The sequence below is a fragment of the Convolutriloba macropyga genome, chromosome 10 (assembly GCF_964194025.1).
Source record: "Convolutriloba macropyga chromosome 10, txConMacr16.3, whole genome shotgun sequence".
Lineage (NCBI taxonomy): Eukaryota > Metazoa > Xenacoelomorpha > Acoela > Convolutidae > Convolutriloba > Convolutriloba macropyga.
In genome coordinates this window covers 14,434,260-14,447,281 of record NC_134477.1, presented here as the reverse complement: position 1 = coordinate 14,447,281, position 13,022 = coordinate 14,434,260, and the positions used below count along the sequence as shown (strand labels likewise).

At 34.9% G+C, this 13,022-nt stretch overlaps 1 protein-coding gene across 1 annotated transcript in view; it reads left to right on the top strand.

Annotated features, from left to right (window-relative positions):
- The window catches only part of LOC142347932 (multifunctional protein CAD-like), a 155,846-nt gene that overhangs the window by 102,583 nt on the left and 40,241 nt on the right, over nt 1–13,022 (top strand). The window contains exon 23 of the mRNA XM_075399097.1: nt 8,278–8,376. Coding sequence (XP_075255212.1) covers nt 8,278–8,376 — 99 coding nt within the window. The remainder of the gene's footprint in view (nt 1–8,277; nt 8,377–13,022) is intronic.

The following is a 13,022-nucleotide window of genomic DNA, read 5'->3' as shown; positions in this document are numbered from 1 at the left end:
TTTGTGGTTAGATTCATCACTTGACTTCCAAAAATGACTTCCTCACTTTGAAATTGACTTTTATTTACTTTAATTCAAAGAGATAAGGTCAAATGTGCATGTTTCACTCTAAATGAAGGTTATTTGAGAGCAGCTAATAGAGGCAGCAATAACTTATATAGATTCTTAATCAAAATATAACATCTCAGCCTTCAAGGAAAAGACTAATTTTTTGGTCTGTCTTTTTACTGTTGTTTTTGGGACTGCAGATCTACAAAGCTATTGCGGCTATTTTCTGACAATTTGCCAGCTATGTTTAGTAACCGCCGTCAGCCTCTCAACGGCTTTCATTTAGGTGCTTTCTTTTTTTTTACAATTGAAAGAATTTGAATTGTATTGGGGCGCTGTCTTTTTTTATGATCTGGTCATACATTTTTATGATTTTGAAGTCAAATTGGAGTATTGATTTTGGTCACGCCGAAACAAGAAGAGGAGCGAAAAAGCGAGTGGTTTTGTGACTTGAAATTTTTTCTGCTCTAATTTTACATTAGAGTGAGAAAACGGTGTTTGAACAAAAGTTCGCTTTCACGCTACTGGTTTTTTTTGTTCACATGAGGATATTTCACTTTGGTTTTTACTGTTTTTTCGGTTTTTTGGATCGGATTTTTTTTCTAAATGGTTTTCTTTTTCCATTCATAGTGCATTCTAGGCCTAATTTTTTGGTTTGAACAAAAATTTCCAATTCTCGCTAGTGGGTTTTAGTTCACATGCGGCATTTTGACATTGATTTTGTTTTTTATCTGATTTTTTAGAAGTGGTTTTTTTAATTCATTTATAGTCCATTCCAAGTCTGTTTTTTGTTTATTCAATGAAAATTGCTATGTTTATTTTAATTCGCTTTACCTTTTGATCACGCTTGTCGTTTTACATAAGTCACGACTTTCACGTTTGACAATTGACTTACTTCACTCACTGTCTCAACTGAATGGATTGCAAATTTTTTCACGCATTTGATTACGCAATGTGGTGAATACTGTCAAAGTCAAAAGATCAAAATCAAAAGAGACGGGATATATTGATGAAGCCCGGTCATTAAGTCATTGAGAATTAGGTTATCGGAGTGTATGCTAGCTGACATTGGTATTGTGCTGATTACTTTTCAGTTTAGAAGCTGGATTAAGCATAGTTTTAGAATCTAATTGAAACTGTGCGACAAATTAGAGCTTTTTTGACACTAAAAAACACTAAATTAATTCGATCAATTTAGCTCTTGTTTTTTGTTTTCTGTTCCAATCCCGATTTGTATCAAGCGCGTCAACGGCGGCTATTTTCCGACAATCTGGCGGTCATGCTTTTGCCGGAAGTACTATTCGTTCAGACAGCGTTTTAACATATAAATGAAAGTGAGAACAAGTGCCGTGTGAACTAATATTTTCTGAACGAGAGAAGTTTTTTTGATCATGTGCATTGTTAAGTGAATAACTTTTTGACTTTGAAAAGTGTTTTTGACAGAATTGCATATATAGATAGCGGTTAACCTTTTATTTGTCTAATGGCGCCAGTTTTTTGGCTTGTAAGTTCTTTTTTTGTGGAAATTGGTTTTTCGACGTCATATTGAAATTTAACACTTGACAATTGATACTACAGTGTTTTGCAGAGCCTAATAAAGCGTTGACAGTTCAAAATGAGCCCATATTTTTGATTTCTTAGTTAATTTTTGGCTTTTTTCCATTAATTCTGGTATCTTTCCGCCGTTTTTTTCGACAGTAGGTTCATATGGCAAATTCTCAATAATAATTCAGGTCCTGAATGCCCCTTTCTACCACGAGGCAATTTTGTTTTTCAAAATTTGCCCATGCTAATCCGATCTGTGTGGTTTTTTTTTCAAATTTTTTGTGTTTTGGACTTTGGTTGAATTTACTCCACTAGTCTTTTTTAAACATCAGGGATTTCTATTTCGTTTTATTTTTAATGCAATTATTTTTTAGCGTTAAGTTTTCAAAATACAGCAATTATTTTTAAGGTTTGAAAAGTTTCAATAATTTTTTGACTTTTTTTTAGCAAAATGTTTCAACGTTTTCAATCTGAATTATTTCTACTGTTATTATCTCTACAGGAGTATGGCTCATGGCTTATTCTTTTTCTAGAATGCTAAATTTTAAAATTGGCTCTTAAGTGTCAAGGAGTAGTCCTTTTTGTTTCTTTTGTTGCGTCTGTTTTCTGTACATTCTGGAATCTATCATTGTAGCGTTCCCCTCAGAACCTATATTTTTATTGGTTTCGTTTTTCCAGTTGGTAAAAAATTAAACGATTTTAGCTTTTTCCTAGATTTCGGCAGCAGTGAGAATTTGGTGGAATTGCTTTTGCAGTATTTTGACTGATTACTACTTTCTGCGATTTTTTGGATGGCCTCGGTATTGTTTTTAAACAAAACTATTTGGTTTCTTTTTGTCTATCATATCTCCAACATGGAAGAAGTATTTATTATTTTTGTTTTTATAGCTGCGAAGCTGTAAGCTGAGCGTAGCTATATTGCGGTACTCTTGGTTTTTTATTGTTTCGTCGTCTGACGCTCTTTTTTCGTTTTACATTTGTTCACACAGCAAAGCTGAAAAAGTCAAATTTTTTGAATGACTTCTTCCTCTCACTAACGGCATTGGCGCGCGTGACGTCATCTCTCGCTTGCTTTATCGAAAGTTTTTAGGTTATTTTCGTGATTAGAATTGATCATACGTGACTTACCTCACTCAATAAATTAACTTTTGCACTTTAAAACTTAAGTTTAATTTGAATTCGTTTAAGGTCAAAGGAACTCCTATGTGCAGTAAAGGTACCTAATAGGAGGCTTCTGCGGAACGAATTTTAACAAGCTGTATTAATTTATGGCTGAATGTCTTTTACCTAGTTTTTTGAGCGGCGTCGATTTTTTTTCAATTTAGATCTATCTGTTTCTATCTTTCTATCTGTTTTCTTTCGCAGCTATTCCGGCAATATGCCGCCTGTGTTAATTCCAATGATTTGAAAACTAAATAGTGGGTTTTTTGTGTCTAAATTTTTAGTATTCTTTTCTGAATTTTTTTTCTAAAATGTTTATCTGCTTTATGCTTTCTCAATGTGTCGTTTAGGTCATACAGTTGATTGCGGAGTTCTATCTTTCCAAACTAGCATCCTGAGTTATGTCATCTCGATTAATAGCAATGTCTTTTTTTAAGAATGGTTTTATATAATAAAATTTTGCTGCATTTTTCTCGATGACTGTGGTGTAAATTTCCGCAAACAAATCGAGGTAAACAGTTGCTGATTAAATAAAAAAAGTTATGGTATCAGCTGCAAGTACGGCTTTTGTGAAGCTTGTATTGAAGCTGATATTTCGAGTCGTTTCCGGAATTCTTCCGCCTGTTTTTTGTTACGACCATATGACGTCACAACCACTTCAAATCTGCTTTTTGTTCATTCGTTCATACAATTTTAACTGAAGTTATGCCTTTTCTCACTCATAGTGGAGCGAGTTTTTTTTTGTTCGTTCGCATGATTAAGTTTTTGGTCACGTGACTTACATCACTCTCAAAATTGACTTCCTCAATTTGAAATTGACTGTTCTTCAGTTTAATTCAAAGAGATAAGGTCAAGTGAATGTTTTTCACTCTAAATGAAGCTTCTCTGAGAGCAGCTAATAGAGGCACTAATAACTTTGTTAGATTATTAATCAAAATATAACATCTCATCCTTTAATGAAAAGTGTAATTTTTTGGTCTGTCTTTTTTGAGACTGGAGATATACGAAGCTATTGTGGCAATTTTTTGGCTATGTTAAATTGCTCTCAAACGAGATATTTTCATATTGTGAAAGGGGGTTCTTAATTTTAAATGTTTGACCACAGTATTGACACTCTCTGCCCTAACACTCCACCTGTTCATCCTCCTCCACCTGGCAATTTGGACCCCCTATCGCATCCGGTCGAGCCTCCCTAAGCCTACCTCTCGGTTGACCCCCCAAGCTTGACCCCACTCCTCCACTAGTTTGAGAGCAATTCTGCTGACTTTATTCGGTTGTTTAATAGCCGCCCTCATCTTCTCAGCCGGCTATTATAGCGCTCCTATTTTTTTTTACTTCGAACAAAAAAATGTTTCGCTTTACCTCATTTTGTCGCTTTTTCAACATTTTGCGTGAAATTTTTTTGACTTCTCTAGGCTAGTTTCTCTCTTCTCTCATTCTGCTAAAAGTGATTTTGAACATCAGTTGCTCAGCAAAGTAATTCAAAATGAACAGAGTCAGTATAAAAACTGAAGTCAGAAATAGAAACGGGATAAACCCATAAAGCCCAATTTTAGATGCCCGCTATTTGAACGTCGTTCCTATAAGTATTAGTTACCTCTCTCTAATGCTTATTGGTATTGATAGTAGCCCCTGTAGCCTCTCTCTAAGAAACAGAAGTATGTTCAACTACGAAATGCCATCAAAATAAATCGGACTTAAAAAATGTTTTGTACAAAAATCTTTTTTTTTTTTCACTATCTATTCTTTCAATCCCAATCATGCTTATTGGAATCAACGGCGGCTATTTTCCGGCAATCTGCCGGTATGTTTTGTCTAGTGGCTTTGACATCTTGTTTTATTGACGTTGACATCAATTATGTTGCTTTAGTCGAAGAAAAGTTGTTTCTTAGTTTCGTCATAGTTTTTGTTCGGCATAGTTTCGTCATAGTTTTTGTTCGGCATAGTTTTTGTTATACTCCAAGAAGTTGATGAATTCTTAATTTTTTTGCCCGATTGAAATTTTCCAGCTATTTTTTTTGCCATTGCGAAGAAGGCCAATAATAGCTGGGACTATCATTGGCCTTCTCTGGGTTGTTACAATTATTGTACAAATTATTTGGAATATATTGGCGTGCTTTCTTTCTTTAAGATCTATTCTCTGTTTTATCGGGTTTTTTTTACGTCAGTGGGAAATCAAATTAGAGGTGTGATTTTAGACACGCTGAAATAGTAAAGGGAGCAGAAATCGGACTAGGTTTGATGTGTGATTCTTTTCCCCTTTAAAATAACTTTGAACTGGAGTGAGAATTTAATGTTTGAACAAAATTTTGGTTTTTGAGAGGGATAGTGTTTTTCTCTTGAGTGCTTTTAATATAATACACTTGTATTCCATATGCACCTTTTTGCCATAGTATGATTTCACCAACAGTCAGCTAATGCTTGTTATTGCTATGAGACCTTGTGGTCGTAGCAAATTTGTGAGTATTTCTTCTTTGCCCATTTTTAAACTAATTTATGATGTCTTATCACAGCATCATTGATGACAAGTCTGATCGGTTGCTAATGAGACCAAAATGAACATAATTGATAGTTCGAGTTAACAGATACTTGTTTTCATGTCTCTGTGTTTGTTATTACTTTTTCTCGAAACTTTTTTTGATTTTTTTTAGTTCAGCTACTATTTTTGTCTGATTATTTAATCTCATTAGGAATAGGTCTCATAGGGTGCTAATGCCGGTTACGTAATCGATTTAACTGTTTTTGTTCAACGCTAGTGCTCTATATGACTTTGACAACAGTTTTGTCAAAGAAATATTTCGAATCTTGGCGTTGCAAGCTTCTATTGGGCACTTTTTTCCTATCTCCTAACCTCATTAATGACAGTTCCCATGGTTGCTAATGACGATTAGTTTAATCAAATTAGTTTTTGCATACCGTCTGTGACAAATGTTCAAATAATAACAGTTGATTCATTGGGTCTTGCACGTTTTTGTTGTTTTCCTTATGGTCTTATCGCTTCGTCTCGAAAATCACTGTTTCCATAGATTTCAAGTGCGGCTTAGGGACAGGTCTCATAGGGTGCTAATTTGGGTTTTTTAATTGATTTACGAGTTTCCGTTCAAGGCTAGTTCTTTTTATGGCTTCCACAATAATTTCTTTCAAGCCTTTTCACTTCCCTTGGTCTCTTAAATGATCCTTGTCTCACTAGTTTTTTCAGACCGCAGCTATTGTTTTCTGTGATTTTTATACTAATTGTTTTCGACAAAAGCAGTAGCTCCAAAAAGTCGAAAATAAATGCTGTTTTTTGCTGTCCAGGTTTTTGTTACGAGCATATGAAGTCAGCTTTTCAAATCTGCTTTTTGATCATTCTTTCATGCAATTTCAATTGAATTGCATGCGTGACTTCATTTTTCACTCATAGTGGAGCGAGTTTTCTTCATTCGCGTGATGGGTCTGAAATTGACATTTCTTTACTTTAATTCCGAGAGATAAGGTGAAGTGAGTGTGTGTCACTCTAATTGACGGTTATTTGAGAGAATCTAATAGAAGCAGCTATAGAAGCAGTTAAACTGATTTGTTGTCCAAATATAAATTCTCATCATTTAATAAAATTAAGTTTCTATTTTTGTCTGTTTCTTTTACTATCTTTTTGAGACTGCAGAACTACGAAGCTATTGCGGCTATTTTCTGCCAAGCTGCCAGCTATGTTTGTTTTACGGGTCCTGTTAGCGAATGAGTTGATTAGGACCCTGCCGATATTCATGACAGTCTTTCTTTTTCTTGCCGTTGCTTGTGGAAGAGGTGATGCAATTGCTGTGCGCGATAGATTTTTGCTTGCATGTTTCGTTGCTATCGGTAATTGGCAAAAGGTAGATTCCAGTGGGCCATTTTATTTCCATTACCCTGCTTTTACCAAGTGCTGCGTTGGTGCTCTGTCATTTCTCCAAAGCACAAATTTAGGCCGATGCTGCCTGTTTTCGTCGTAAATAGATGCTTGCTTAAGGACTGTCTCTTGCGCGAGAAACTTGCGAAGTGCATAATTGTTGTCAATTTAAGGGGAATGGCACCAATTCTGCTAGCCAAAAACCCGGAACCAGGAATATTTTGATAGTCATCTGAAAGAATCTTCGTCTCTGTTTTTGGCTCTTGAGTATCGTAGTAGCTGTTTTTGCGTTAAAGCTTGAGCCATTTTGAGAACGTGGAGCAAACGTTGCAGCTTGTTAGCAAATGTAACTTTTAGTACATGTAGTGCAAAAATTTAGTTTGATTAATAGCCGCACAGCGATAGCTGGGGCTATTATTGGCCTTCTCTTGGTTTTTACAATTCAAAGAATTTGAATTGTATTGGGGCGCTGTCTTTTTTTTTAAGATCTGTTCACACATTTTCATGATTTTTGAAGTCAAATTGGAGTAGTGATTTTGGTCACGCCGAAACAGGAAATGGAGCGAAAAAGCGAGTGGTTTTGCGGCGTGAATTTTTTTCGCTCTAATTTTAAAGTAGAGTGAGAAAACGGTGTTTGAACAAAAATTCGGTTTCTCGGTAGTGGTTTTTTTGTTCACATGCGGCAATTTCACTCTGATTTTTACTTTTTTTCGATTTTTTGGATCGGATTTTGTTCTAAATGGTTTTCCCAATCCATTCACAGCTCATTCTAGGCCTAGTTTTTTGTTTGAATTAAATTTTCATTTCTCGCTAGTGGTTTTTTTTGTTCACATGCGGCATTTTGACATTGATTTTCTGTTTATTTCTTAATTTTCTGTTCTGATTTTTTTTAAAATGGTTTTCTCAATTCACTCATAGTCCATTCTAGGTCTAGTTTTTCTGTTTAGTCAATGAAAATTCTTTGAATTGTACGTCAGGACTTGTCCTGCTATGTTTTTTTATTTCGTCGTCATGATTTTTGTTACGACCATATGACGTCACAGCCACGTTTTGTTCATTCGTTCATGCAATTTCAACTGAATTGCATGTGTGACGTCATTTTTCGCTTTTAGTGGAGCGAGTTTTTTTGTTCATGCGCGTGATTAAATTTTTGGTCACACTTGACTTACCTCACTCTCAAAAATGACTTCCTCACTTTGAAATTGACTTTTATTTACTTTAATTCAAAGAGGTAAGGTCAAATGGGTGTGTGTCACTCTAAATGAAAGTTATTTGAGATCAGCTAATAGAGGCAGCAATAACTTATACAGATTTTTAATCAAAATATAACAGATCAGCCTTCAATGAAAAGACGAATTTTTTTGGTCTGTCTTTTTTACTGTTTTTTAGACTGCCGGTCTACAAATCTATTGCGGCTATTTTCTGGCAATCTGCCAGCTATGTTAATTGATGTTTTGCAAGTTAGAGCATTTATCAATCGTCGATATCCATAGAATGGGAAAAATTAATCCAAACATGCTGGCAGTTCTCAAAAAAACCTATCTTTTGTGAAACAGTTTTAAAATGATATTAATGTACTACACCATTTTTTCTATATTACCGTACTAGAAACTGATGAGTGCTTGCTCTGATTGTTGTGATGTTTTTTCGTGTTTAAGCACCTCATACTCCAGAGGAGAAAGACGGACCCAACCCACCTCCGGGTTTCCCAGGTCTTGAAACTATGCTGCCTCTACTTCTGACTGCTGTACACCAAGGTAATGGATCATTGATATGTGACCTTGATTAGGCCCGCCTCAGCAATCTAGTTGGTTTACACTTTTTAACAGAGTATATTAGAACCTCCAGCTGTATGTTGTGAAGTTAGCGAATCATTGATTATGGTAATCAATTGAACCATCTAATTGTTTAAAGCTCACTGGATATGGTACCACACAGTTTCAAGGGATTTGGAAGAACTGAAATCGTTTTCCTCTCGATTTACGTATCTCCACAGTTTTTATATCTGTATACATCAATTAGAGAAGCTAATGTTCAAACTGTAAAAATAGGAGGCGGACGCGCCTGTGTAAAAACAGCTCTCGAAAACCACGCATTTAAAAGTGGTGAAACTAGTTTGAACAACAGTTTCGTCTGACTTGAGTTACTATAACAAGATGGCTCCTGCGAGTCTGTGTGTAACAGTATGCTGCAATATGCCTCCCAAGGCTGCAAAAACAACCATTAATTTCTGTCAAAGAAACCGTAGGGAGTATCCGAAAGCAACTTATTTTCATTGGAGAAAATTACTTGTACTATTTGAACCAAATTATGACGTCTTTTATCCGCAGACAAAAACTCTAGCGCATTCTACAAAAATAAGTGTATTACACAATTTGAAAGACAGACACAGAAAAACTTTTTCACACATCCCATACACATTACAGACACAGACCCCGACACACTAATACAAGCACAAACGGCGACATCAAAAATCAACATTTTTGATGTCGGCCCTTATCTTAGAAGTTTATTATTGCAATCCTATTTTTTTTCAGCGTCAAACCAAAATTTTGCCGCTTTTTCAACATTTGCATGAAATCTTTTTGACTTCTCCAGGCTTGTTTTATTCTTCGATCATTCCGCTCACAGTGTAGCAGTTGCAAAACGATCTAAAATGAACAGAATCAGTATCAAAAACGAAATAAAAATGAGAAACTGGATAAACACGTAAAGCCCAATTTTCGATGCCCGCTACTTGAACTGTGTTCTTATATCTCTTAGTTACCATCTCGAATGCTTATTGGCATCGATACTAGCCCCCTGTAACCTCTCATTAAGAAATATGAGTAGTATGCGTAACTACGAAATCCAATCAAATTGGATTTCGTAGTTAAGCATACTACTCATATTTCTCAATGAGAGGTTACAGGGGACTATTGTCAATGCCAATAAGCATTTTGGTACAACAATCAATTTTTTTACGACAATCAGTGTTTATCGTTGTCTTGTTCCTGCAATCCCAATTGGTGTTAGAGAATCAATCGCCGCTGTTTTCCGGCAATCTGCTGAGTATATTTTAAATTTTCTTTATTGCAACTGATCTTTACTCGTGGTTCGTTACTCGTCATTTAAGTGTTTTTGTTTTATCTGGAAAACTAGACATGGGCTTCTTGATGTATTTTTATCGGTAATTTTGTTATCATTTTTTGAGGTTTCATTAGCATAGTGGGGCAATTCGTTTTTTTTTTTAAAAAAAATCTTGCAGATGCGTTACCAGCTAGATTTAATGAAGAGTTTTGGTTTTCAACATATTTAAAAACACAATTTGTAGCAATTATTAAAGTAATTTTTCTAAGATTTCTGACAGCTTTTGCACTCCGTCTCCACTTGTTTAAGGTGCAAGGGAATGTTAAAGACTCTTGTTTAAGAACATTGGGGAACAATGCTTATCAGTAATTTCTGCGTTTTGGCTGGGTCACTCTTTAAAGAAATAGACCCTCTTTGTCACGGTTTTTAAAGAAATAAAATTTTTTATATGCTTTTTATATAAACTGAAAAAGAATACAAAATTATCGTTGAACTCTTCGGGTTTATATGAGGAGTTTCACAATTAATAAACTATTTAGTTTTTCAGTTTGTAAAATTACAGAGAAGTGAAGAGAAAAAACTATGAACATTGTTATTAAGTTTTCAAACCTGGCGTTCCTATATATTTTTTATACTTAGGAATTTTTTATCAGCGTGAACAGAGAATGTTGAAAATAGAAGAACCCAGCAATCTATTTTTGGGCACTGCTGCTAGCTCACGCGAAAATCATCCTTAAATTTCTACCAATTGTTTTGTATCAATATAGTAGGGTTCTTTTAACATCAGGGAACTGTGATAGACTGTACCAACATAGACTAAATGTTGCTCGACTCAACCATAAGACATTGAGTAAAAATCTTTTCGTGAAATCTAAATTAACCGTTAGGTTTTAGTCAGTTCTATCTTTTAGCTATATAAACTGTGTCAGAGAGCATTTAGGAAACACGCTGTTGATTTGTCCGAAATTAAGCGAAATTTTTGACAGGATACTATAAAGGATCTATAGCTTCTCATATCTGTACTAGAACCAGTTTTGTTAAGCAAAGTAACCATGTAGGTTAACTTTTTGTTTGCACGGTGGAACCACTCTATTTGGATCATTCACAATAACAATTTAAGAATAGTTTATTGGGTACAAAAGACTGGTTATAATCTATCCTTAAATATGAGACATTTGGAATCATCTGTTCAGTAATTTTAAAACGTCATACCTTATGTTCCATGGAAGCATCAATACCTTTGTCTTAACGTAAATGTTTGTCTGGTTTCTATTGAAGAGGACTTACTGTAAAAAATAACGGAAACGGTCCGCAAAATTATTGCGCTCCTATTTTTTACAACTCGAAGAGGAATATTGGTTGAGGATCTTTTTATCGGTAATATAGAGTTTAAAACAGAATGTACAATTCAATGTTGCTCGTGAAAACTAAGTGCTTAGGTCAAATTGCTGACGAAAAGAGAAGAGAAGAGATAGAAGAGAGGGTGGTTTTCTGTTCTTGTCATTTTTTGAGAGAGTGATAAAAAGGCATGCAAAATTTTCGCTATGCTAGTGAATTTTTTTGATCACGTGCGGAAATTTCTAGGCAGTTTTTCTTTAAACTCAATTTTTCTTTTAAAGTTTTTTCTCAATTATGTAAACTATCTATGTAAACTACCATCTTCAATGCTTCTTGGTATTGAGGTATTGATAATATCTTGTATCCTCTCGTTAATAAACAAGAGCATATCTAACTACAAAATGAAATATAAAAAGGTTTGCACTGTAGAAATGCTTGTATGGAAATCAATTTTCATTTTTTATTGCCCTAAAACGAAGTTTGTAGCAATGATTTTAGTCGTCTCGGTTTTTTTGATGAGATTTTTTGCGTGACCGATTTTTCGTCTGACCCACTTGACATTCCATCCTTAAAAACGGGATAAACAGGTAGCGCTCAGCGGCCATTAAGTGCTCTTAGAGCTTTTCAACTCATTGTTTTTGGAGACTTATACTTATTAATGGTATGAAGGGCGGTTCTAAGAGGTTGAAGAGTCCCACTGTTGACCCCCCTTTTGCCCCACCGCACGCGCTGTCACCCATCCCACTGTTGCCCTCCTCCATCAGCCCCTCCGGTGCACCCCCCCCCCCCCCCGTGGCTAGCTGCTGACGAAAAACTGCTCGCTACAAATACGCTGGTTTATTATAGCTGTAAACTGAGCAGAGCTATATTGCGGTGCTCTTGGTTTTTTGTTTTGTCCTCTGACGGTCTTTTTTCGTTTAACATTTGTTCACACCTCAAAGCTGAAAAGCAATTTTTTTGAATGACTTCTTCCTGTCACTAACTGCCTTTGTGCGCGTGACGTCATATCTCACTCTCTCTAGCAAAAGTTGTATGCGTGATTAGATTTTGATCATAAGTGATTTACCTCACTCATTAAAATGACTTTTGCACTTCAAAATTTAAGTTTTTGTTGAATTAATTTAAGGTCAAAGGAACTCATTTGTGTAATAAGGGTCCCTAACGAAAAGGCTTCTGCGCCATGAGTTTTAACAAGCTTTTTAAATTTATCGTTTAATTTTTTCACCTAGCTTTTAAGAGGCGTTGATAACTTTTTCAGCTTTTATCTGTCTCCGTTTCTATCTCTATCATACGGCACGCAAGTCTATTCTTTTGCAGCTATTCCGGCAATCTACCGGCTATGTTACTAATTTTCACTTTTTTCAAGCTTTTGGTAATTGTCTTTTTTTAAAAATTTTATCAGCCCTAGGTGTCCAGGAGCTCTACTTTAGTGTTTGATAAAAGACTACGGCTTAGTTTCTAGTGGTAATGGAAAGGTCTTAACCTTATTAACATCATGAATTTTTACCATTTTTTTGACAAAACGTGCAATATTTTCCAATTTTTTCAACGTTTGTTCATTATTTCAGTCTTTCCAGACCCTGGGTCCTGAAAACCTTCTAAAGGGTTTAATAGTAATTTACACTGAAAAATATTCTTTGGACATGGAATAGTTTTCAACTCTTTATTTTACAATCACAAATTTTAACAATTTTCTGATAAAACTTGCATTTTTTAAGTTTTTCGAAAAATTTTGCGGAATCTCCTATAGGGTTTGACAATAGGATACGGTACAGTTTCTTGATGTAATAGAATATTTTTCAAGATTTTAACATCACGAATTTTAGAATTTCTATTACAAAACTTCCGATTTTCGTTTTTATTTTTCGTTTTTTAAATTGTTCAAGTTTTTTCAACTTCAGGGATCACAAAAACTGCGGAAACTTCTAAGCAATTTTCTGTTTAAACTTCATTTTTCATTTGATGTTGTTTTTCTCAATTATTTAAACTATTTGGA